General features: G+C 41.6%; 2 protein-coding genes across 3 annotated transcripts in view; one reads left to right on the top strand and one right to left on the bottom strand.

Moving 5' to 3' along the window:
- The first annotated feature begins 8,065 nt into the window (after positions 1-8,065).
- Positions 8,066-18,792, top strand: ELMOD2 (ELMO domain containing 2). Of its 2 annotated transcripts, none has more exons than XM_032108956.1 (8): positions 8,066-8,221; positions 9,443-9,471; positions 10,080-10,174; positions 10,944-11,073; positions 11,923-12,056; positions 12,624-12,692; positions 13,817-13,950; positions 14,346-18,792. In XM_032108956.1, exons 1-8 carry the CDS (start codon positions 8,143-8,145, stop codon positions 14,501-14,503), a joined length of 828 nt encoding a protein of 275 aa, XP_031964847.1. In that variant the 5' UTR covers positions 8,066-8,142; the 3' UTR covers positions 14,504-18,792. The 2 variants fall into 2 exon arrangements, with proteins under 2 accessions (XP_031964847.1, XP_031964846.1); XM_032108955.1 differs by having other exon boundaries at positions 8,066-8,287.
- A 4,155-nt stretch (positions 18,793-22,947) lies between these two features.
- The window catches only part of TBC1D9 (TBC1 domain family member 9), a 48,497-nt gene continuing 45,605 nt past the window's right edge, over positions 22,948-25,839 (bottom strand). The window contains 1 exon segment of the mRNA XM_032108975.1: positions 22,948-25,199. Coding sequence (XP_031964866.1) covers positions 24,477-25,199 — 723 coding nt within the window. The 3' untranslated portion in view covers positions 22,948-24,476.

Below are 25,839 nucleotides of genomic sequence, written 5' to 3'. Positions count from 1 at the left end.
CCTGGCCCATCTCCTGGCACATCTCCTTGCGCACCTGGCCCATCTCCTGGCCCATCTCCTGGCGCACCTGGCCCATCTCCTGGCACATCTCCTTGCGCACCTGGCCCATCTCCTGGCACATCTCCTTGCGCACCTGACCCATCTCCTGGCATATCCCCTGGCGCACCTGACCCATCTCTTGGCACATCTCCTGCATCCCTTTTGCCAGTACCCCCACCCAGTTTGGGTAGTCCATTTCTGAGGTGGACTGTTGGGCGGTATCAGTCTGTGGGGCGGGATCTCTAGTGTCTGGGGCCGTGTCAGGCTCTGGGGCAGGATCAGGCTCTGGGGTAGGAACTCTACTCTCTGGGGCCATGTCAGGTTCTGGGGCAGGACCTCTAGTCTCTGGGGCAGGAACTCTACTCTCTGGGGCCATGTCAGGTTCTGGGGCAGGATCTCTAGTCTCTGGGGCTGGTGTCCAGGTAGATATCCAAGCCAATCTCAACTTATCCTTGAATGCTAAATAGAGTAGGCCTATCAGCAGCAGATGGTTAGTATTCAGAGGGAATTTAAACCCTTCAAAAATTGATGGGGTGGGCCCAAAGAACTGGTTGAGGGGTTGGGAGAAAACTTCCCCTGGTGTCATTTCCTCACAGAAGGTACCATTGTTAACATAACCCCAAAAACATGTGCTCAGTGTGTGATAGCTGTTTATCCATGTGCCCACATTCCGGAGGAAGTTAAAAACCCATGAATTCCTCACCTTCTCGACCCATAATGCAAGCTGGATAACAGCAATGGTAGCCTTAGTCAGAGGACCCATATTCAAGTAAGGAGCTGCAAAGGGGAAGAATATAGCCACGGCCACATGCCACCCGAACCAGGGTAAACTAGACCACATAGTGCTGCCTAACAAGGTTCCAATATCCAGCACACAAAATAAAGTTATCGAGGAACTGTTATTCCTTTTTCACCTCTATCTCTTAATGCCCTCAGGCCCCACATTGGGCGCCAGAATCGCGGCACCGCCCTCTTTTCTCCTGTCGCCATGCTCAGCTCCGTCCCACGTGACTCACTTCTCTTTCTCTCTGACTCTGACGCCGCCATGTTGAAGAGTGCTCCCGTTCAGGCTTTACGGTGGAGAAAGCCTCGCTCCCTCTGTGCTGCTGGCTGCATGGTGTCCTCTTCAGTTCAGCACGAAGTGTGCTGGCTGCAGACAGGAGGCTCTGCCGGCTCCCGCTGGCTCTGCCGGCTCTGCATGGAGAGGAGAGGGACCCGCCTGTCCCCAGAAGCCGCGCTGGATGGGTTTAGCTGTGAGCAGTCCATGGCTGGTTTTAGCTGCCTGCGGCTCTGGGACAGTCCCCCCCAGCGACCCAGGGTCCGTGCCGCAGTGTTGGGAAAGGGGGAAAGGGGCAGTGGCCCCGGCCCGGCCCGGCGGGGCCGGGAGGCTCGGAGCCCCCCCCACCTTCCAGCAGGCGAGCTCCGACCAAAGGAGAAATCCCGCCTTTCTGTGCGGTTTAAATATGTAAATTGTGAGAAGCGTAATTGGTCTTAAAGACTGTCCATCAACTCAGGGTCAACCCAACACAATATTAAAGACTGTTTTTTCACCATCACATCCTCGTGATGCACCCAGGTTTGCCTTTTCAGTACCATCCTTGAATCGGCAAGCTCCGCTTAAAAGGTACCATTGGCAAGTTCTCCCGCAAGGGATGAAAAATTCACCCACCATTTGCCAAGGGTACGTAGCCCACATCCTCTCCCCAGTGCGGAAGAGATTTCGAAGGCTGTGATATTTCATTACATGGATGATGTCTTAGTCTGTGCTCCAGAACAAAATTACCTAGACATAACATTGCAACAGACCATCCAAGCTATTGAAAAGGCAGGGTTTGAGATCCAACAGGAGAAGATACAATGCGTTTGCCCATGGACTTTCCTTGGACTCTGGATAGGCGAGCAGACTGTCTTACCCCAGCAGCTTACCATCAAAGATGACCCAAAGATCCTTCGAGATCTCCAGCAGCTTTGTGGGTCTATTAACTGGGTTCGTCCTCTGCTGGGAGTGATGACAGAAGACCTCGCGCCACGGTTCAACCTTCTCCGTGGCAGCGAAGAACTAGACTCGCCCAGGACCATCACCCCAGAGGCCCGAGATACTATTACCAAAGTCCAGCAGGCATTGTCATCCTGCCAGGCTCACCGTGCTGAACCAACCCTGCCCTTCAATTTCGTTGTTTTAGGTAAGTCACCCAGACTACATGGGCTGATTTTCCAATGGGACACTGCCCAAAAAGACCCTCTGCTCATTACTGAATGGGTCTTTTTGCCACACCAACCTGTAAAATGTATCACCACACCACAAGAACTCATGGCTCAGCTCATTATGAGAGCAAGAGCTCGCCTCCGTACCCTCGCAGGGTGCGAATTCACATGCATACACCTTCCATTAACCACGGAGCTTTGGAGCATTTGCTCCAAACAAATGAGCACCTCCAGTTTGCCCTAGACAGTTACACCGGTAAAATTTCCATACACGAACCAAGTCACAAGCTGTTTAATTTGACTTTTAATTTGGCCCCAAATTCCTTGCAAAGTCAAAAACCTCTCAAAGCCCTGACAGTATTTACTGATGACTGCGGAGGGTTCCTCAGATCTGTCATAACTTGGAGGGATCCTGAGACTTGAAAGTGGGAGTCCGATGTCGCTGTGGTGGAAGGCTCCGCACAAATTGCAGAATTAGCAGCCGTCGTCAGAGCTTTTGAAAGGTTTGAAGAGCCAATCAATTTAGTTACCGATTCAGCTTATGCGGCTGGAGTAACTGCTCAGGCAGAACATGCTCTTTTAAAAGAGGTGTCCAACCCAAAATTGTATCAGCTACTTTCAAAATTAGTTTACTTACTCTCCCACTGAAAGCAGCCTTTCCATGTTACGCATGTGAGGTCGCACACCGACCTTCCTGTGTAGGTTACGGACGGTCGAAGACGAGAGATCTCTGAAGTCAGATCTTGGGACATATGGTTTATTGCAAAGGGCGTGGGTATAGGGGCACTGCTCAGAGCTGCCAGACTCAGCTCGGAGCAGGCCCAAGAGAGCAAGAGAGTAAGCGGGTAAGAGAGAGAGAGAGTGTAAGAGCAAAGAGAGTGAAGAAGAAGTAGTAAGAGAGACTGAAGTCCTGGTTATAATACAATAAATCATCTTCTGTACTGAATATTCTAATTGTCACTAACCAATCTAATACAAGATACAAATCCTATAGCATTTACATACAGCCTATAAGAGTTCTTCTATTACCATAGTGTGTTACATCTTAACTTCTAAAAACTACTCTTTGGACCCCTTCTGCTGAGCTAGTAGGGTCTGCTCTGACCCTTGGACCTGCCTGCAAGCAGAGGGTATTGTTCAATCAAGAGGGGATTACCTTCAGTCGGCCATACCATTGTTTTCCAGTTGTTCAGTAACTAAGACTTGGTATTTCAAAAGTGGCTTTCATTTCGATGTTGCCTGTAGTTTTCATATTCCCAAAATCTTTTGTCAGGCAATCATATTTATAAGGCTTTCCTGTTTCATCTTCCCCAACATTCCTGGACCCATCACCAAGGGAAACTGGAGAGCTGATGCTCTGGCCATGCCTGTGCAGCCTCCCAGTGTGCCAGACATCTTTGCACAGGCCAGGCTGAGCTATGCATTCTATCATCAGAATGTCCCAGCCCTAATCAGAATGTGTCAATTGCCCCGTGAACAAGCAAAAGCAATTGTAGTGACTTGCCCTAATTGCCACATCTATCAAGTACCATCACTAGGTTCTGGGGTTAATCCCAGAGGTTTAAACAGCTGCCAGTTGTGGCAGACTGATGTCACCCATGTATCACAATTTGTCAGATTGAAACATGTTCACGTATCAATAGATATATTCTCTGGAGCCACTTTTGCATCAGCCCATGCAGGAGAAAAAGCAAAAGGTATCATAAAGCATTTTCTCCTTGCTTTTGCCACCCTAGGAGTCCCATCTGAAATTAAGACTGATAATGGCCCTGCTTATGTTTCCCGCAGACTGCAAAATTTCTTTAGTCAGTGGGGCATAAAGCACAACACGGGTATCCCCTATTCCCCCACAGGACAATCCATCGTAGAGCGGGCCCATCAAACTATTAAAAGAGTCATTGATCAACAACAGGGAGGGGCAGAGATAAATTCTCCAGTTGAGAGACTTTGCAAAGCTCTTTCTACAATCAATTTTTTAAACAGCTCGTTCTCAGAGCCGACCCCCAGCGTAGTCCGGCATTTTACAAATTCCAGCCAAGCCAAATTAAAAGATCACCCGCCGGCGTTGATCAAAGACCCCGAGAGTCACCAGGTACTAGGCCCTTTCCCACATATCACTTGGGGGAAGGGATACGCTTGTGTTTCTATGCCATCAGGCCCAAAGTGGCTCCCAGGGAAAAATATTAAACCATACCTTGGGTCGATGACACCTGCCCCAGAAGACCCCAAAAAAGATGACAGCACACCACAATCAGACAAAGAAGCTCCCAAAGATGAGATCAGTGCCGCCTGGAGACAAAAGCAACGCAAATCGACTGGCCATGACAGTAACATCTAAGCGTCTTTCACCAGGCAGTTTTTTTACATATAAACCCCCTGTTACTTACCTGTATCTGTGTCCCATCCCTTGTTTTTCCTATTACCCTACCCTTAACCACATTCCCCATCCCCCTTATTTTAACCCTCCCCCTTCCCTCTCATTTCTCTTGGGGGGGGGGGGGGGGGCAGAAAGGAACCAACAATTTTCTTTCAAATTTCATTAATAATTTTGCTTTAAAAAGCCCTAGAAGAGCCAATTCCAACCCCACATACCACGATGATTGCCCACCTTCAGTTCCTGCTTGCACTATGAATCTCCATGGAGCTACCACCTGTCATTGCATAGTAAAAGCATCCATGTGATGATTCAAGAAATACAAGACCATGCTAAAAGCTGCAAGTAAAGAAGGAACCAAAGTGGTTTGAGGATCTCTTTATCTCTTTAGACATTGGGGGTTGGAAGGGTGGCTGAACTTCTTGGCCTCGTTTTGCTTTATGGAATATTTATTTTTATGTGTTTGTTTAATTCCTTTAAAAGGTTGCTTTTTAAATCTTTGAGACAGGCCCTTTCTTCAAAAATACAGAAGGGGGAAGTGTTGCAGTGTATGAGATTAATGTATGCTGTTCCTGTGTTTTAGATTGGCCCGTTGGCCTCCGCCCCTTTGTACCTTATCTGGTCCCCATCTAAAAAGTTCCCTTCTCCTGGTTCTCCTATTAGTTTCTGTTCTCCTGCCTGCCCTTCTCTCTTCCCCGTTGGTTGTTGCACCCTTGTCCCTCCCTTACCCCACTCCTGGCCCTCAGCCCATTGGTTCTGGTTTCTTCCTGCCCCTAGGAACCCCGATAAAAAGTTGTACCCCTGCTCTCCATTTGGTCTTCTGTTGTTTGAGCGGGGACCCTCCATGCGTGGAATAAACCCTCGTAGCTGGAACCTATACAAAAGACCCTTCTCGTTTCTTTTTCACTGATCGCCGCATAGTGGATGTGTGAGTGAGTAGCTGCACCACCTCGAGTGTGTGTCTGTGCCTTCGTTTGGCCCCAGCGCCGAAGCAGCTTCCCCCCCACCCCCGGCTGGGGATGCTTTTGGAAGGTCACGGCATTTCACCATCTCGCTCCGCCCGCAGAATTTAAGTATAAACATAATGAAAAAATATTCATGTTGGTATGAAGGTATTTAATCCATTAAAAGATGCCATGGAGCAGCAGAACAGTTTAATTTTGGTATAAAAAAAATCAACAAAAGTCTCATCAGCTAGAAATTTCCCTGTGTTATTTGTGCATACCCATGCTTTAAGGATGCACCTGCTGGACTTCCTAAAATTCCAGTAGCTCATGCTTTTAATGAACTGTCTCAGCACAATCCATGCGTGGGCATAAAGACTGACAAGAAGGACCTGACCACCCTTACGTTTCTTCACATTGTTGCAATTCATCTGCCTTCCCAATATCAAACTAACACCCTTCTGCTGCTGGCGTAGCCAGGACTCCTCTGACAAGAAGCTTTCAGCCCAGCTGTGTTTAAGCACCACAGGAGCAGTGTGCTGCCAAGTTGTCAGATGGAAGGTATAGCACCATCTTTTTTTCCAAGAGTATTTGCTCAGAGCTGTTTCATATACAAGGTGGGAGCTGTAGCTTACACCCAGGTCCCGCAATACAGACAAATTCTTTCCTCCAGTTTCTGTTACCAGTTCGTAGGCACAGTATCTTTGATTTTTTTCAATATATTTTGTGGGGTTTGGCTATCTGTCTTGGTTATGGGAGAAAATTCCTTTAACAGGAAAAAACTAAAACTACACTAAAACCCCAACACTATCTTAGAACAACTTATATGCAGGTAATATGATAAAACCATCATATCATCTTGCCACCAAGTAAGAATACTTTTAAACAGAGATAAATACTTTCAAGCTTATTTTCACACAATGCTCCAGTGCTTTGAAAGTCAGATTGCTCCCATAAGCAGTTACATTGCCTCTTAACATGCAACATGCACCACCTCTCCTCACTTTAAGAGTAGAAATAAGATATGCAAACAATTGAAGTTCACACAGCAATGGTTTCCCCACATGAAACTCTTCACCCCTATGAGTGTAGAAATCCAGAGAGAGGATGCCAAACATGTTGGTCCATGCTGTGAAATCCTCTGTGGGACACAGGCCACCAGGCCTGCTGTGTGACTTTTGATTTTGTGTAAAAGGTACTTCAATTTCCACACATCAAAAAATATATCAGAATGTGGTCAAGCAAGTCTGCCAGCTCCCTTTCAACACTCCAAGTTTTGCATACAATTCTGTGTTCAAGCCATGTTTACTGAAACAATAATTAATTTTACAATGGAAGTAGTGACTGGAACTAAATGGAACACAGGCTGAACCTCCATTCAGCAAAGGCAAGGCAGGATCCATGGCAACATACTCCTTAAAATCATCTAGCCCAACTGCTGCAAGATGTGGAATACGTAAAAATTTTCTTAAGAAAGAATGTCCTTTGGTGTTTCGATCTTTATCTAATTTCAAGTCTAACTAACAAAAAGGGAGATTTAACCCATGAAACAGAGCACCCAACAAGCTCTAGGTGATGTCCAGGTGCTGGGAAAACAAATTACTTTTTTGTAGAATTGCCTTGTTAAGGCAATTCTTGTTTAGGGCTGGACATGCTTCAATGATCTCAGATCTTCACGGATCTCAGGGATGTTAACAAAGCTTGGGAAGAAGGATGTACCTGTGGACACAGTGGATGTCCCATAGTGCACACCAAAAATGCAGAATTTAGGGGCCACAAGGACATCTGGCAGAACTCCCCAGGTAAGGACGAAACAATGAAGACAACTCAGTAATTGTGCTGCAATCGGCTCCAACTGGGTAACAGGTAATTCCGGCAGGGGCAGATCCCGACCAGCTCACGGAGCAAGGACCCGAAAAAGGACACCGGCCCAAAAGGACTGAGAGACTGAGCATGGGGTTAGTTACCATGGGAAATGAGAGAATCATTCACCAGCAGAAGATAGAATACTAATTAGTAAGAGAACTATGTAACTTGTAGCAAACACACTAATCCCTTTGTTTGCTAAAATGTATAAATAGGAAAAAACTGTGATAGTTGGGGCGCTTGATCTGTGGATTATCAGGGAGCACCCAGGGTTGTGCAACTCTGAAATAGATACTCGATGTCTCTCTCGAGTATTGGATTGCTGCACACCGGGCGATGAATCCGGTTTTTGCGGGCAGCAGTCACAGCGCTGCCCGGCCCGGAGGGGCAAGAAGCGGGCGGGCGGCGGGCGAGGGAGCAGCAGCGCCCGAGGCCGATAACGGTCGCCGGGAAAGGGAAGCCTCTCCCCAGCCGGCACTTCCGCCTCGTCCCGTACCCGCGATCACTTCCAGGTCGGGAGTTGGCTTCCGGCGGGATGCGGGGGGCGGCCGGGCCCCGCTCGGTCCCCGCCGTGCTCTGAGGGGCCGCGGCGGCCCGGCCGCGAGAGGGCGCCGGCGGCAGCGCGCGGGGGGTGCGGGTGGGGCGGGCCGAACGCAGCGCCCAGGGCCGGGCCGGGTTCGGGCCCCGCCGGCGCGGGGCCGCCGCCCGCGGAAGATGTGGGCGCACATCTGGGGGTTCCTGTACAGCAACTACTTTCGGTTCTGGCTGAAGTGGATCCTGCGGCTGCTGACGGGGAAGTGCGAGCTGCAGCGCGTCCTGGGCGGCGCGGAGGCGGGCGCGCGGCGGACGCTGAGCATAGGTAATGGAGGGGCCGGGGCAGGCAGGGGCCGCGAGATTGCCTCGGAAGCGTCGTGTGGAGCAGCAGAGTCACAGGATCATTTAGCGTGGAAAAGACCTCCAAGATCATCGATTCCAGCCAGTAACCCAGCACTGCCAAGCCCACCACAAAACCATGTCTCCTAGTGCCACATCTTTTAAATCTCTCCGGGAATGGTGGTTACTCAACTACTGCCCTGGGCAGCCTGTTCAGTGCTTGATAACCCTTTCGGTGATGACACTTTCCCTAATATCCAACCTAAATTTCCCCTGGCACAACCTGAGGACGTTTCCTCTCCTGTCACTGGTTACCTGGGAGAAGGGACTGAACCCCGCCTATCCACAGCCTCCTTTCCAGCGGTTGTAGGGAGCCATCGTGTCCCCCCTGAGCCTCCTGCTTTCCAGTAGCTGGAAACCAGTACCTGGTGTGCATCCCCAGAATTGTCACTCTTCCTTTCATCCCAGCTATCCTATGAGAATTCTAAATCAACGCCAGAGCTAGCTTCCTTGTCTGCTTGCTAAGGAAATTCCAGTGTCATCAAAAAGTGAATCAGAAATCATACCTTTTCCCCCAGAGTCTTCTCATTACTTTGTGTACATGTTTTTACCTTCCTTTACTAAAAAAAATTCACACTGGATAGACATAAATGCATTTTTTGGAGGTGAGGGAGGAAGAGTGATTTAACTTACAATTCTGCTTGATGCAGAATTTTGATCTAAAATAGCAATTGAAGAAACTACTGAACATTTTTGTGGTTTTAGAATAACTTGCGGAAGTGACTGTACTTCCTTATTCTTCAGTAATAAATACGAAATAATTTCTGAGAACAGGAAAACATCAATTGACATACTTCTCTCCTGACACCTTTTCAAATTTGTCTTGGTTTTGTACCTGTAATTGATGCTTTAAAAAATCCTAATCTACTTTCAGCATACTGAAGAGTCATAAAAAAATCTGTGTAAATTAAGACATTCTGTTACCTGACAACATGTTCATTTTAAGATTGAGTAATTTTTTATTATATGTATAAAAGGGATGTAAAGTTTTATAATACTTATATACTGCAGGAAGACTTATTGTCAGTTATTTAAAATAGTTCACTTTAACTGTGGCATCTACTTTTTTTCCATATTGTAGAACATTCACTGGAGTCATCAAAAAATAAGGTAAGAGATACTAGAGATGAAACTGTAATAAAACCTTTTTTCAGAGACAGATCCCAGAAAAATAACACATGCATTTACTTCTTGAGAGTGGAGAACTGAAGAAGAATAAAGGGCAGAGAGGAGAAAACTTGGAATTTTGTGTTCTGTATGCTAGGTTTATTTAAGGTTTCTCAAAAGCAGTCCCATGTCCCTTCAAATGTTTCTTTCATTGAAATCTCAGCTTTGTTAGCTACCTGTCTCCTAATTCTGAAGCCTTTTTACCTTGGCTGCACTTGTTCCAGTTGGACTAGGAAGAACATATTTCAATTCAGCAGTTGAAAGCAAACAAGAATCTAGACCAAGCAACTCTCCAGCTCTGTATTTATTCTTTATGCAACTCCTATGTAAACATTGTTGTTTACAGCCTAACAGTTACAAATTATGCTTTTATGCAATTATTGCAGATCTCTTATATGCAATTTGAGCCAGTGTATTGTAAGCAATTACCTTAAATTGACCCTTCTTATAGTAAATAATACACACAACAGATATACAGAAGCTGAGCAATAATAATAAAGTAGATGATGTCTTCATTCCTCATTAAGTCATATACTGTATTAACTTCCTAGGTTTTAAGAAATGCTGTACATGTTGAAGAAGCTGAAGTGGAGAAGTGTGTCAGAGATATAATGAAAGAAAAGAAGATTGAACAGAAGGATACAGGGTGTGTTTGGAAACCTCTCTCTGTTCTCACTTCTTAGCATGTTCTTCCAGTTGCTTAACCTGATGCAATATTTAGGCCATTCAACACAGGTATTCAGAATGAAATCTGAAAATAAGATGTGGTTATGTCCTCATCAGTTCTAGAAAATGAGTTGCAAAGTTGTAATTGATGTGGATTTGGGATTACTGTATCTCTGTTTTGCGAGTCCCTTCTGTTACTCCATATTTCTAGCTAGTATGATTATTGCGTAGGTTGATTACAAGAACTATGTAATTCCTTAGAGATATTTGAGAGAGTATAGTGATGCCTGATTAATATTTGCATTCATCTGCATAAGTAATTAGTGAGTGACGGAATAACCAAAATTTTAAAGTCTAATGAAATTCTTCTTTGAAACTGTAAGTATTTCTTACAAAGTTTGAATGTAAGACTTACAAAAAGTTTGGGGGTAGGTGGAGGTACAGGGGTCAGGATGATATATAGAGTTTTCTTACGTCATAACAGATTTTAGCTTATTTTTTTTCTTCTGTAATATAGGGTAATAGAGTCTGACTGCAGCACAGGAATCAGCTAAAGATACTTAAAGTATGTAAGATCCATGTGATAGTGTACCTAACCAGTATGCTGTAGTTTGAAAGATACGCACTTCCTAGTTCTGGTGTTTACATTGCATTAACATAAGAAAGGTCTTATCTGGTAATTCAGCAAGAATTTATGGCTAAGTAGGCCTATTTAAAAACTTCTCTATGGTGTTTTGTTGTTATTTCAGGTTTAAGACAAATTTGCATATATCCTTACTGCAGATATCAGGTTATAAAAAACTGTATTTGAATGTGGAAAACCTGAGGAAGGTCCCATATGATTCAGAAAATGAAGAACACGAGGAACAGTTAATTGAGGTGAAATAATTTTTTAAATACAAATGCTGTTTGTTTTTTTTTTCCCCCTCCAAGTCCAATACATTGCATGAACTTATTGGTAGCATTCTTACCAGCTGATCTATTTAAAGCTCTTTTCTACTTACAAACTACAAAGCCATTATAGAACCGACACACTAAAATAAAACCTCAAGCCAAAAAAAAAAAAAAAAAAAAAGGTAAACTAGAGTTACTTGCAATGGAATTATTTTGTGTGAAATTAGACATAACACATCTAAGTAGCAAAACAGGTTTGTTATGGGTCACTGAAGAATCACTGCTAAAAAGGTACTTAACCTTATGGATACATCTAACTTTGTAAACCACTAGTTACTAAATTAAAAGAAGACACTAATTTTTTCTTATTATTGCATCCCAGTCAATGTCAAGGAAGATAGTTTGATGCTGGAAGATAAAAACTACTTAACTATTTTCTTAGCACTTCATAATTATCTCAACTTGCTATGGAAACCCCAACCCTGACAGGTTAAATAAGTATTCATTGAGAATTTGTATTTCAGTTTATAGCTGTCCTATTACAAAATGATGCAGAAATTAATTTCTGAGGTGAAACAAGTCTTTGTTTCTTTGGTATTCATACAGCATCTTTGTCTGTGAAGGGAAATTACCACAATTAATGTTAAATGTAATAACTTTCATAACTGCTGAAATGAGACATTGTAGCAGACTCCAGATTGCTACTAAGAGAAGAGCAGCATGCACATTGTATCCTGTTCCTTGGTGAATGGTTTCTAGTGTGCAGCAGCAAGTGTTCTGAGTTATGTGACTTGGAATACTTGAGCAGCATAACATGGAAGTATATTTGTGCAGCTCTGGAATTTGCTGATGCCTTACGAGAATCTGAAGGCCAGAATCAGCAAACAGTGGTGTGACATCGGCTTCCAAGGTGATGATCCCAAAACAGACTTCAGAGGAATGGGGCTGCTGGGCTTAGTGAATCTGGTGTAAGTGAAAAGAAGTATTTCATTCCTTTGTAACTAATTTTCATTATCTGTATTTTCTCTAGTTAATGATATTTCTAATAAAAACTGAATAGAAGCAAATAGAAAGCAGTATGTTCAGCATCTCTAGTGGCTGCACATTGTAAACGTGGTGTGGTTGGGTAAGGACAAGAAGTGAGGGAAGGGACAGAAATTTGCCCAGGACAGGTTATTTTTTTGTTGCCATATGATAGCGTTAGTAGGTTGTACCTAACTTGTCAAAAGCTTTAAAAATTCCTGAATGTAAAAATGCCTACTGTAATGAAAAATAGACAAGTTTACATATCTTTGCTAAGATAATTTTTGGACTAGGTTGAACTTCATATTTGATGTTCAGATCAAAATGATTTTTTTTTTACAGTATTAGTTCATGCTGAATATAATTTAATTTTCTACCTTTTCCTTGGTTTTCATTTTGTGCTATTTTTCAGTTACAGGCTAGTTTTCACCTTTAGTTTAAAGCTACAGATTTTAATGTTGAACACAGTATTTTTTTTTTCATGAATTTAAAATAATATTTTACACTGCCAGGTATTTTAGTAAGCATTACACCAATGAAGCTCGTCAGATCCTTTCTCGATCAAATCACCCAAAGCTGGGGTAAGTCACTCTAGGATTTTTTCTGGTCTTCTATGTAAGAACTCATGTGAAGACTGCTAATTATGTGTCCAGAAAGTAAAGAGGAAAATATACGTGAGTTTTTTCCATTAAAGAATGAAAAAAGGGTCAAAATAGGTGGGAGAAACCAACCACAGAAAGCAATTTCTAGCTGGGAACTAAGTGCAGCTTTTTTTTTTTTTTTTTTTTTCAGAATGGATTTGTTGGGACAAAAATGTTGCAAAATATCATCTTTATTTAACACAGTGAACACCTTTAACATTATAGTTAGTTTTATTTGTAATAGACTTAGATTAGATTTAGAAATTCATACTTCTTTTTCACCTTCTTACTGATCCTGTGTTGGGATAGTATAGGTTACCTCATAAGGTCCTTTTTTTTTTTTGGCTAGGTTCCTGCTCTGTACTAGGTATTTACAAACAGGTGTTTTGTTGTTGTTCAGCTTTAAATTTGTTTTCGAAAACTTTGCATATTTGAACATTTAGCTAATTTTACAGGGAAATACACTCTCAAATCAGTCAGATAAAATAATCTGATCCGTCTAGTCCCTAGTTAACTTGATGACCTACCAAATAGCAGGAGCCCTTCATGACTTTGATTGTAAATAACATTACCCTGTGCAACTCTGTCATGAACAGGATATGTGAAACTTTTTGCTCAATTACGTAACTATATAATTGGCACAAATTAATTAATTTTTACTTTTCCTTCCTCCACAAACACTTTAACTGTTGTTTAGGAATTTCTATTATACTTTTTATACCATGTAACAGAAAACCAGATTCTTTCAGCTCAAACAAGAGGTTGAAATAGCCATTCCATTTATACTTCAACAATGTTTTTCACTTCCAGTTTTTAATATTCCAGCAGATCTAAGGATTTCAAATGAACAAGTTGAAGTCAATGTTGATTAGCCTTACCATCTCAGTATTACAATAACTTTTACATCGTTGGATGCACTAGGGAATGGTCTGTAGACTGGAATCACCTCATCAACAAGTATTACAGGAAAAATTTTGACTCTCACAGCTGTCCTAAAGCAGAGTGTGCCAGGGAAGCTTTTATGTCTTTCAATCCATAAGGTAAAACCATGATTTGTGTTGCAGATACTCCTATGCCATAGTTGGGATCAATCTGACAGAGATGGCATACAGCTTGCTCAAGAATGGTGCTTTAAAGGCTCATCTCTACAACATGGTCTCTGGGTTGCCACAGATGGAGCACTTCCATCAGTTTTACTGTAAGTATCTGTAGCTTCTCTAGAACAGACTACTCAGCGTAGGCTGCAACTTAGAGTTTGGGCTCTTTGGAGTGCATTTCTACTCTTTTCTCATTAGCCAGAGGAAGCTGTTTGTCTTCTGCATCAGGTATTGGAAATGCACCTGCTGCTTAAACATTGTGCTGCAGAAATTATGTTTAAGGATAATTTCTGTGGCATTCTGTATTTTAGAGACTCCAGTCTGAAAACTCAATATTTATTCAGCAAGCATCCAAAAGCTTGCTGTAGATCAGGGTGGGACAGTCCTTGTTTTAAGGGGTTGAAGAGAATCTCAAGGACCACTCTAGGACTGGCTAGATCAAGGCATGAAATTTTGGAGGTCATTTTTGCAGATCTGTATTTTATTTTCTTCACAGGTTATCTAGTTTATGAGTTTGACAAGTTCTGGTTTGAAGAGGAACCAGAAAGCATTATGCACTTCAACCAGTACAGAGAGAAATTCCATGAAAAAATTAAGGGACTTCTACTGAATTGCAATGTGGTACTGACCTTACAAGATACAAAGAAACCTTAATTCCTCTGCAGTATATGAGGTTCTGTATCAAAAATCGAGTGATGCATTTGGATGGAAGTCTTGTGTTTCACCAAAAACTGTCTAACAATAGAACTTTTTTTTTTAGATTAAAAAAAGGAAAATTAGCAAAATTCAGTTAAGAAAGCTTGGACAATCAACCTCTGTTTACAGGTATTTTTATGCTATTCTCCAAAGGGCAGCTTTTTGAAAAGAAAGTGAAACATAACCCAACCAACAAACTAACAAAAAAAACCAACCCACAAATCTGAAGAATCTCTGGATTGCTTACTTTTAAATTTTATTTTATACTTCTTGGTGCAGGGAAATTGAGCAGGTATTTATGCTGCATCATATTTTCTATGAATAGGTTTGACTATTAATGGTCTTTTAAAAGACAGTTTAAGTTCAACTTTTCAACTTTGAATTTAAATTCCAACCTTTTAATGTAATAGTTGAAGTTCAGTTTTTAGTTGAAATTATTGTGGTTTTAGATTTTTTGTGTTCTTGTTCCTATATATGTCATTGATTGTTCACTCAACAATGTTGAATTTCTTTGTAATTAAGAGGTCCTCAAAGGGGACATATTATTTGTTTATAATTTTGGAGAAGAGGCTTAATCCATCAGCGTACTGATGTACTTACTAGAAATGACTTCTGGATAAGGAAGTTTATCTATGGATTTGTACCAGCCAATTCCTATGCTTGGAAGAAGTTTAGTTTGCAAACAAACAAAAAGAACCACGTATCATCAGCATGAGGATAAGATCCTCAGGCTAAAGCTACTCTTCCTAAAAGTATTCCTACTGTAAAAACTTTTGATTCTTTCTAATCTGACTTCAAGTGCTGAGCATGATTGACTCAGTATCTGTTGTCAGCCCTTTCTTTTAGCAGCTAAGGGGGTATTCTTAGTGGGAGGTACAACAGATCTAGTTTAGCCCTTTTATAAAGTTTAAAGAAAAACCTTTATTGCAGCCACAATCCTTATTTTGTAAAAATGAATTCACATCTGAGTACAAGTCTAAAAAAGATGTATTTTCCATGGAAGGGATGCAAATTTGATGTGTTCCTTAGTCGTGCCATCCTCAGACAATCTAGTAAATAGAAATTCATGCCTGTATTGTGACTAATTATTGCTTAGAGCAACTTTAAATGGATTTGGTATGACCATCACTTTGTTTTCTAAGACCTTCTATTAAATAAGTGCCTTCTGCAGTTTTCAATCAGCTTTTTATTTTGATTCTTCTAGCTAGATCACAGCCTTAGAAACTTGAGTAATTTCAGAAAGACTTTTTTCACCATATACCTAAATAGCTTACAGTGGCACAAAATTTGTAAGCTAATACAAGCTTTCATATTTTTTTTTAATCATCTCAGGTAAACTAGTTAATTTCTAGTCAACGAGTTCTCCAGAAGAGATTCCTGAAGAATATAAGCATTGAACACAGTAAATGCAAGCATGAGAAGGAAAAAAAAAAAAAAAAGACAACCCCCTTTTTGTAATGAGTGTTATTACACTACATAAGTATGAAAAATAATATGTAATATTATTATAATACGAATTTCTTAGAGATCATCAAAACCCACTTGGACATGGCCCTAAGCAGCCTCCTTTTAGGGACCCTGCTTTAGGCAGGGGATGGGACTTAGGGATCCCCAGAGGTGCCTTCCCACCCCAGTAATTCTGTGAGTCTGTTTTATGTAAATAGTGACTTGTTGCACTGCATCCACCCTTGTGCTCTTGATCCATTAAATGCTGGGGATCTCTTGCTTGTGGGGAAGCCCCTGATCAGGGTACACAGTACACGTATATGGGGTAACACAGTTCTCTTTTCTTTTTATGATTCCTTAGGTACAGACAAGAGTCAAACAAGTTGGATGCGTGCAGGGTGGGGAAGGGGTCAGCCTCACCTGTGTTGGGTTGATGCTGTTCTACCAACATAAAAAAACCCCCAAAACCCAAAAAAAACCACTGTGAAGATGGTCATAGGGAGAATATTTATGGTTTGCCCTGACTTGTAAACTGAGCAGCTGAACTGGCCAGATTAGATACAATCTGACAATGGGAAGCCCAGTTCTTTTGCTACTCCCCTGTACTTGGATCCTGGCATTCTCACCAGTGAAGAGCTGAGGTCCATGGAGAGCATTCTGGGATTCAGGTCCTGTGGTGGAGCTCTGTTTCTCTGAGCCTTGCAGATACTGGACATGCCACAAATCCAAGGAAGGAAGGAAGTGGAAAGTGGACTCTTCCCAGTGGCCCAAGTGGTTATTTTCTAGCCCCAGCTTCTCTTGGGTTTGTCTCCATTAATAACTTTCTCTACTGTTTGTAGATCTCCTTTGCAAGCAACATGAGACTGACATTTTGAATTTCAGAAGTGACCCCAATTATGTTTGGCAGCAGCCAGCAAAGGAGATCCTATTTGTTTCCATCTACTGCCTGCCAGCTAGTTACAAGATTGTTTGAGCCATCTCTAAAGGCTCATCTGAGCTGTCTGCAAGCTTTTTTTTTTTTTTTTGCAACAGTTGCAAAAAAAATCTGCACCCATGTATTTTCAGCATTGAAACTTTCACTGGACTCCTTGTTCACAGGGAGACTGACATTTAACTATTGCTGAGGCTTCTAAAGCCCAACCATAGAGTTTCAGTATTCCTATCACACACCTGAGATGTTTTAGTGTCAAATGTAGTTCATGCTTTTAATAAGGTGCATCTTTGCTAGTTTTTTTCTTCTTAAATCAATAGGTGATCTGGAAGTAAACTGTGGCAGTACATGAGGAGAAAAAGTAAATGCAACCATCATCAGATGAGTGAGACATATGGGAATACATTAGTTTGCATGTAGTAATTAAGGTGAATGTTTATGTTAGGCTCCAGTGCACCTTCCCAGGAAATCATTAGAATTTGCATGTGGTTTTGTATGATCAACTAGCCCAGTAATTCTGTCTAGGAGTCACTCACTATATGTAGACTAGTACTGGGTGTCCCTGTTTGCACCAGTGGTAGGTTAATTGTATTATGGTAGTAGTTAGAAAATGTATTGAAAAAGCTAAAATTGTGTTTAGAGAAGGCAAGAACAAGGCTTTACTAGTCAGTGGTATTTTATGCTAACCGTTGTAGGGTGACAATCCTAAGGTTATGAAAGACTGGAAATGGAGGTAGGACGCTTTTCTGCAAGTTGATATAATCTTTAAACATCAGAACTTGTTGCTCACAGGTTATTCTAAGGGTCTTAAAAGCTCAGTAAATTGTTATTTATAACCATCATGTTTTAAGTACATATCTTACTAGAACTTGCAAGTGCTGTTAGTTTTCTAACTTGCTGCCTCTTTAGAACATTCACTATGTGAAAGCTTGTATGCAATAGTATTTTAAGAAAAAAAAATTAAAACTGGAGACAAGGTGGTTCTCTAAATTTGTTGTTGTTCCTGTAGCAACTGTTTAAACAATAAAAGATAGTTTGTTAGTGTATGCTTGAAACATGGTGCCACTCTGTGAACAAAGATGCTCATAGGGATGAAGATAAGCAGAAGATAAGCGGAAGTTTACCACAAGCAATTGTAAAATCTAGTCTTTCACTAAGTAAACACATTGTTTCAGAAGTAACTAATTTGATTGGAAAGCCATCTGAAGACAATGCTACTGAGGAAGAAAGAAACAATGTTTTTAAACTAGTTGTGCTTCTGTCATCTGATAAAGCCATGCAAAGAATAGGGCATTTTGTCCTAATGGGCAATAGTAAAAGGGGTCAATTTAAACACCTCAGATAAAGAGTTTTGGACTTTCAGTCTTTGAAAAACAAAACAAAAATGCAAACAAAAATTAAATGCACACACACAGCCCTATTGGTTTTCCAAATTTTCCATCCTAGTTTAAATAAAATTTCACCAAAAAGTTACTTAGCCTTGTTTTAGGAATGATGACGAAAAAGTTTGTATTTAGGTAGGTGGGAGTTGAGCAGTCAGTATTCTTGACAATACTGCTAGTGCTGTGTGGTGATGTAACCCGTGGTTTCCTTCTGTCATTCTTGTTTGTGTTGCTGTAGTACCATGGTGACCCATCTTTGGACTGGTTGTTTCTTGTGCCAGTCTAGATACTGTCTTTCTCTAGGGAATTAAGAACAGCCCAGCCCAAGACAACTTGTGGGCAGTTTCTTATGACACTGTGCTTAGATAGCTGCATACTAATAGGAATTCCTGGTTACCACAATATAAAAGCAATAATGTAAACCGTGATGTCTGTGTAATAGAGACGTTTACAATGGTAGCAAATAAAGAACGGGTTATTCCAAAATATTGACAACAGTCGTGTCTTTGGCCTGCTAGAAAATGTAACAATTTTCAGTTTCATGCACCTGCACTGAGATATGAGTGAAAGCTTTATCCTACCTTTTTTCTTCCTCCCGTCCTCCCCACTTGCCTCCAGCTTGCTTAGAGGTCTACAGTTCTTGAGCCTGTTATGCAGATGGGCTACCATACTCTGCTGCAAGTGGTAGAAGTTTATTACTGCTTCATTTCAGTTGCTTTTAAAATTCTCACTTGAAAAGAAGCTCTGGCTTAAGCTTAAAAAAAAAAAAAAAAAACTAAAAAAAAAAAAAAAAAAAAAAAAAAAAAAAAAACCCAAAAAAAAACCAAACCCAACTCCACAACACAAAAACCCCACAACCAAACGGAACCAAAACCCCCCAAAACCCCACACCAGTAATTTTGTTTGAAGGACCTGGAAGTTAACTCTCTGAGGCAACTCAAAATGTGAGCGTTTTTGTTCAGGAAGAACAAAATTTGAAAGCTGGAGAACACCTCTGGAAAAAGAAAGAGAAACCCTCATGTGTTGATGGTTTGTTGTTTTTTTTCAGACTGTATCTTCTGGCATGCCTTCATACAAGCTATGTTAAATAATTTGCTTGGGGTTTTTTAGCTTATTTGTCTCTCTCAGGCAGCCTTTGTTTCTCCTCTTGAATTCTGGAGAACAAATGCTCCTATTAATGTACTGAAGTGCCATTTCATGAGAATTACAAGATCTTACCTGGAGCAATTTTTTATTTCTACAGAAGCACAGAACAGGCCCTGCCACTACAGGAACATCCCAGTCCTCCAAACTCCAAATGTTGGGTTGATCAGTTACGCAAATGTGTTATTTTAGAAAATGGGATGAGCAAGCAGCTACTCAGGAAATCTAAACTGAGATACTGAGTACTACAGGAAAGAGAAGAACCAGAACTTAATTGTCTTCTAAAGTGACATTCTTAGAGATATCTGCCACCATTTATCAGGAACACCTTGCACGGCAGTTAAGACTGACTAAGCTGTATTTCACAGCTTGTATTCCAAGCTCTAAGCCACTCTTGCACAGCAATGGTGCTGCTATCAGCACATGTCCCAGTTTTCTATTAGTTAGCCATTTTCCAGTGTGATGTTCACTGCCACATTTTTGTTTTTTTACTATTTGCTGTCGGGCCAATTTCTGGTTTTGCTATTGAATAAATTAACATTTTAAACCGTGGCACTTTTGGCTGGGGTAGAGTTAATTTCCTTCCTGGGGCTGCTATGGGGCTGTGTTTTGGATTTGTGCTGAACACAGGGTTGATGATACAGAGATGTTTTTGTTATTGCTGAGCAGGGCTTACACAGAGCCAAGGCCTTTTCTGCTTTTCATGCTGCCGCACTGGTGATGAAGTTGGGGTTGCCTCGGAGGGTGGGAGGAGACACAGCCAGGACAGGTGACCCCAACTGACCAAAGAGATATTCCAGACCATGTGACATCACACTCAGTATTTAAAGTAAAGGGAAAGAAGGATGAAAGGGGACACATTTGGAGTGATGCTGTTTGTCTTCCCAAGTTACGTGTGATGGGACCCTGCTCTCCTGGAGATGCTTGAACACCTGCCTGCCCATGGGAAGCAGGGAATTCATTCCCGTTTCGCTTTCCTTGTGTGTGTGGCTTTTGCTTTCCCTATGAATCTGTCTTTATCTCAACTCATGAGTTTTTAGGCTTTTACCCTTCTGATTCTCTCCCTGATCCCACTAGTGGGGGAGGGAGAGACTGGATGCCTGGGGATCTGTGGCTGCCTGGAGTTAAATCACAATGTTAAAAGTCGTAATTGCAGCTTGAACTATATAACACTTGACTCAAGACTATCTTCCAGTTGAAAGAAACAGAAATAGCATAGAAGGAATGTTCTTTCCAACCAGAGGATAAGGCTCAATAATAGATACAACTACTTCACTTTCATTCTCACCATAACACTTCTGCTCACCTAAACTGGTGAGCTCTAGTCACAGACCAGCCTTTTCCCTCAGCACCAGGAATTGACACCAGAATTTGAAGGAACACTGGAACCTCATACTCTAACCAAGCAAAAGGCCAGGATACCATGGCACACTCTGCCATAGTCTAAGCTGACCTACCAACTCATACACAATTCCTAGCTTTGTCTCATTTGTTCAAAATGTTTTACTCTAAGCCCAACTAGTCCATGTTTCTTACAAAAATGGGTACAACATATCAACTACTTTTTATGTTAATACCTAATTTCTGATAAAAGGTGTCTTCTAGCTACAGCATCCCTTGTTAGTACTGGATAACCAAGAACTGGAGCAGACTGGGCACCACAGGGATGCCAGAAGTTTGCAGAGCAGCAGCACCAGGATTCACCACGGCACATACAACCCAAACTTGTTGAGCTGTTCTCCCTGCCTTTAATACACTGGGAGAGCCTTCTCTGACCTACTGCTTCTGCAGTCAGGCAAGCTGTAGATTTAGTGTTTATGCAGCAGCTTCGTTGTGTTGCTCTAAGTATTCTGATGGAATTAAAACTTCTTGATTTTTTTTGTCGGTTACTGTATCACACCTACTGCTGAGAAACCCAATTACCACAGTTCCATTATGATGCTGCAAAATTAAAGATTAGTAATGAAGGCCCTCTGACAGGAGGGATCCAGAAGCTTGTGGAGTACTCAGGAGGTACCAGACCTGGCTGCACAGCCTTCCAAGCAAAAGCACAGTCTCTTTGCCTGACCAGCCACTTTCAGGCTGCTCCCGTTCTCTCCCACAGTTCCTCACATGCCACATGATATATCCCACACCAGCCTCCACCATCTGAATTTATGACACAACACCTGACTTCTACTGTAACAGAAGCTCCAACATCATTGTGTAAGAACTCATGAAGTGCTTTACACTTTACAACAGTTTTGATGTCATTTTTTCAGTAGGTTTAATACGTCACATAATGAGCTTCTTATCTGTCTAACACAAACATTTGCAAGTCTCAACCCTCAGCTCTAACACCTAGAACTCAGGAGCTGCAAGATGCTACAATGAAGGAGGTAAGTGCCACAGAACTTCCAGGTGTTAACAGCGTCTTACTAAGGTGGAAGAAAAGCCATAAAGAAATATTCTCAAGTTTTTTCTTTTTTTTTTTTTAGTAGTGAAAGTTCTATATAAAATAACATATAAAAAAGCTCTATAAAATAGCAGCCCCAACTGAACAGTACGATTCACAGAATAAGGAGACTGTATCTCCAAGCACATAAAGCACAAGACAGAGGTACTTCTAAAGCCATACTCACTTTCTGTGTAGCACACCTGCACATACAATAAGCCTTTAAAAATATTCACATTTTTCCAGAAGTTTCACACCATTGTATGCTGGTCAGTTGCATTCTTGTGTAGCTTTCTGTTCACCAGCTCCCAAACAGCTACTAAAGAATAGGGCACAGCAGATCTTGTCATCAAATAGGCAACTGCACGGTGGTCCTGATCAAGTGAGCAGCCTCATCCAAACAAACCTGGAGCAGATCAGCTCACCTGGCTGCTACCTATAGCAATGCCATTCTTAAAAGAGGACCAGGCTCACACTTGGGAGCTTTCCTGATGTGATCAGCAAGGTAAGGAAAGCTACTAGTACGAAACAGAAAGAAGTTGCCTTGACAACTGGCTCATGTTACACCAGAGATCCACTTGTGTAAAGTCTTGTTACAGTAGCCGGAACAGCACAATAATTCTTGTGAACCGTTGCATCCCCTGCCCTGTAGGTGGGATGGGAACAAAGCTGACAAGCCCTTCAAAGATAAATGTTTTGGAGCTGTGTCCTGTGTGTCTCTAGGGGTGTGTGTAAGCTTGCTGATAGGCTTAAATTCACCTTACCACCTAAAAGAGCTGCAAACTTAAAAAGGTCAGTAGTCCACTTAAGGATGTTAATTCTTACTGCTGAAGACTTCCATGACAGCTTATTCGGCTGCCAGGCATTACAATAAAGCACCCCACTCTGGCCTTGGCATCTTAAATTAAAACAAAGTAATAGTGTCCAAAATGGTGATCATGGCTTCAAGTTAATATCAGTATTTAATAGATATGTTCTGTCACAGCAGAAAGACTATACTGCTTTTTCATACTGTTACCGGTAGATGGACTTACATTTGTCTGTGTAATAAAGCACAACCACCTCATTTTCCCTCTAGCATGACTTTAATAGTTAAAAATCAAATCTGTGCAGTGTACTTTATTTGTTCACATTACCTAGTTGTGGTTAAAAACCACTTCATCTGACAGTTTAAAAGCATTCTTTTAAAATAAAATAATTAAACATAGCTTGTGCTAAAAAAATCTGCAAGTTACATGGATGCAGTATTATACAGGAGTATAAAAAAATCAACAGTATTCTACAGAAAATATTCTCAAAACAGCAAATAAAGATTAGGCATGTAGGCATGATCCTGAAACAAACAGATACGAATTAAAAAACAGCTAACAAAATTTAAAAAAAAATCCCAGATATCTGTATAAAAAAAAGCAAGGATTCAAAGTGCAGGTGCTCCAGTTTTCATTTTAACATATTATTCAGTAAGTCAATACAGGATATTATTCATTTCATATAAAGTGACAGTGTTCTCAGTAAGATTTAAACATTCAGTTACATTATCTTGGAGATTTTTTTTTCATTACTGCTGCTTTACACTGTAGTAAATAAAGATGTATGCAATACAGGCTTTTATTTTCTTAATCTAACAAGGATATAATAAGTTGGTGGTAAAGGTTACTTTTAAGAACTAAGCTATATTTACTGTAGATCCAGCCTTAGAAGTAGATATATATAATTTTTTTTTAAGCTTTTAAAAACAGACTTCAAATTTTGAAAAGAGACTCTACCAATCTGTTCCAGGACCTGCATACACTGTCTTTGGATAACACCAGTAAAGCTTCCAAGTCCATTGGTTAGGAATACAGCCCTGGGCTGTATCTCATGTTGGAGATTTTGGTGGCCGCAGCTGGGAAAGGGCTTTCTCTCTGCTAAACTCAGGGAAAGGCAAGTGGGCAGAAACCATCACGTTAATCCACATTTGCCTGATGTGGCAGCTAGGTTGGGATGGACTTCTCACTTTTACTTGAGCATACCGGTCCTCAGGCAGAGGAAGTTAGGAGCCAGGCAGGTGTCACTGAAGTGGTCTTTCATATATTCAAAAAAGTAAAATCAAAGCATACGTTCAAAGCGTCTTTGGAAAAAAATTGTATGAAATAAAACTAGGCATCAAGGATGTTGCCTGGAACTTATTTTCACCTGAGGTCCTTTTCAGGTTGACAGCGTCCCCTTAAATTTTAGGCTCTTCCCATTTTGTTAATTTTTTTTCCCAAGCATCAGATCTCTATATATGTCTATTTTAAAAATGCACATAAATATTGGCATTAAGTTTACATTTAGAAATTAAGAACTAATCTTTACCATTATACACTGACAGCAATATTAATAATACACACACTTCACTGACAAGCGTTATTTTTTTTCTGTATTTTGAATAAAATTTGCATTTGTGTCACATTTCCCACAGAAAGAGTGATTATACTTGAAGATAGTTAAGTTTGCACCCCAACATTTTCACATTAGTGAAAACAACTAGGTTTTGAAAATACCAGGGCCTCTGCCAGGTACTAATAAATAGAGAATAAAAAGAAAAAATAAAATAAAAAAACCGACTGCCTTTTATCCCGACATAGTAGAGATTTCATAGTCACTGGCTGAGGTTATTGGTTTACCCCTCATCCTTATGTTTTTAGCATTAGTAATCCTAGCCATCATGGACACAGGCTTGTCAAAGTACCTGACCAGCGCTGGCTCAGTCAGAAGAGAGGCTAAAAACTGTTCAAAGGTGATGGCCCAGTCCCTGTCAATGCTTGTACTCCTGCGGAGGGCAGGGGTGTGGTTGCTCCGCACCAGAACTGTGTCCTCCCCGATGTCCTCACAGTGCAGCTTCTCCTCATCATGTGAGCCTGCGCTCAGCACCGAGTAGGAGGACATGGAACTGTCATCTTTCGTGTCGTCATCAGAAATGAGCATGGAAGAACAGGCTCCGTTGTCCCTGGGAGAAGAGTCTTCCAGCTTAATGTCTTCCATCTGCATGCCCAGGGCGCTGTCAGTGCAAGCGGCCTCCTCCTCGCTGGCCATGAGGCTGCCCCGGAACGCCTTGTGCTGTTCCAGGGGGTACTGCTGGTGCTCCTTCTTCTGGAACAGCTCGCTCTGAATAGCTTTGCTGCAGTTGTTGCTGCTGTCTGTGTCGTTGGGGGGCTGCACGCTGAAGAGCTTCCCAACCTCCCCAATCTCCAGGAGCAAGCTCGTTACCGCAGCCGTAGCATGGTACAGGTCCTGCTCGTTGGGGTCTTCACTGAACATGTTGTACATCGTCTTGCACAGCTCAATGAACTGCCCCTAAACACAGGGGGAAGAAACATTAACAAGAGCAGGAAAAAACCATGCCGACATCTTCCAAATCAGTTTTAAAAGTCTAGGATTGAGGCATGACACAAGAGTTTATGTGACTAAAGAGAAATTCAAAATAACCCAGGTGCAGTCTAGGAAGCATTTTCTATGACTCAGCAGTCAGATATGTTGTGTTTCTCAAGGGTATTTAGAATAAATTATTGGATGCTTTGTCCAACAAATATAATTCTCTGCAGCCACAGGAGGGCAACAGAGGGTGAGCAGTGAGACACCTCGCACTCATTTTGGTGAATTTTCTTGCAGCAATGATGCTAAGTGTAACTAAGGGTTTGCTAAAACTGATGAGAAGTAATGAAAAATGAAGACCTGCAGCACTCTTTAGCTGACTGAAGTAACTTAGCTGGATACAAGTCTTTTGAAATTCAAAACTGATGAACTAAATAGGAAGATTTGCTCAGGGCTACCTTAAGTAAGAATCATTGTTCTACAGGGAATAAACCTTCCCTATGTGCTCTGGAGGAAACAGCTATCTGAGTGGGTCCCCTCCTCCTTAGCAGCTGTGGATCTAAGGGAAATGAGGCTGGCATTACAAATTACAAAACATAAAATACTTCTTTCAGGTTATGTT

Source organism: Corvus moneduloides, chromosome 5 (genome assembly GCF_009650955.1).
Source record: "Corvus moneduloides isolate bCorMon1 chromosome 5, bCorMon1.pri, whole genome shotgun sequence".
Taxonomy (NCBI): domain Eukaryota; kingdom Metazoa; phylum Chordata; class Aves; order Passeriformes; family Corvidae; genus Corvus; species Corvus moneduloides.
The sequence above is the reverse complement of the archived record's forward strand: the minus strand, read 5'-3'. Positions and strand labels throughout refer to the sequence as shown.

Excerpts from the sequence above, each read along its gene's own strand:
- ELMOD2 (XM_032108955.1), top strand. The coding sequence starts at position 8,143 with ATGTGGGCGCACATCTGGGGGTTCCTGTACAGCAACTACTTTCGGTTC. Across the intron at positions 8,288-9,442 it reads GCGGCGGACGCTGAGCATAG|AACATTCACTGGAGTCATCA; the intron begins GTAATGGAGGGG and ends TCCATATTGTAG. Across the intron at positions 9,472-10,079 it reads TGGAGTCATCAAAAAATAAG|GTTTTAAGAAATGCTGTACA; the intron begins GTAAGAGATACT and ends TTAACTTCCTAG.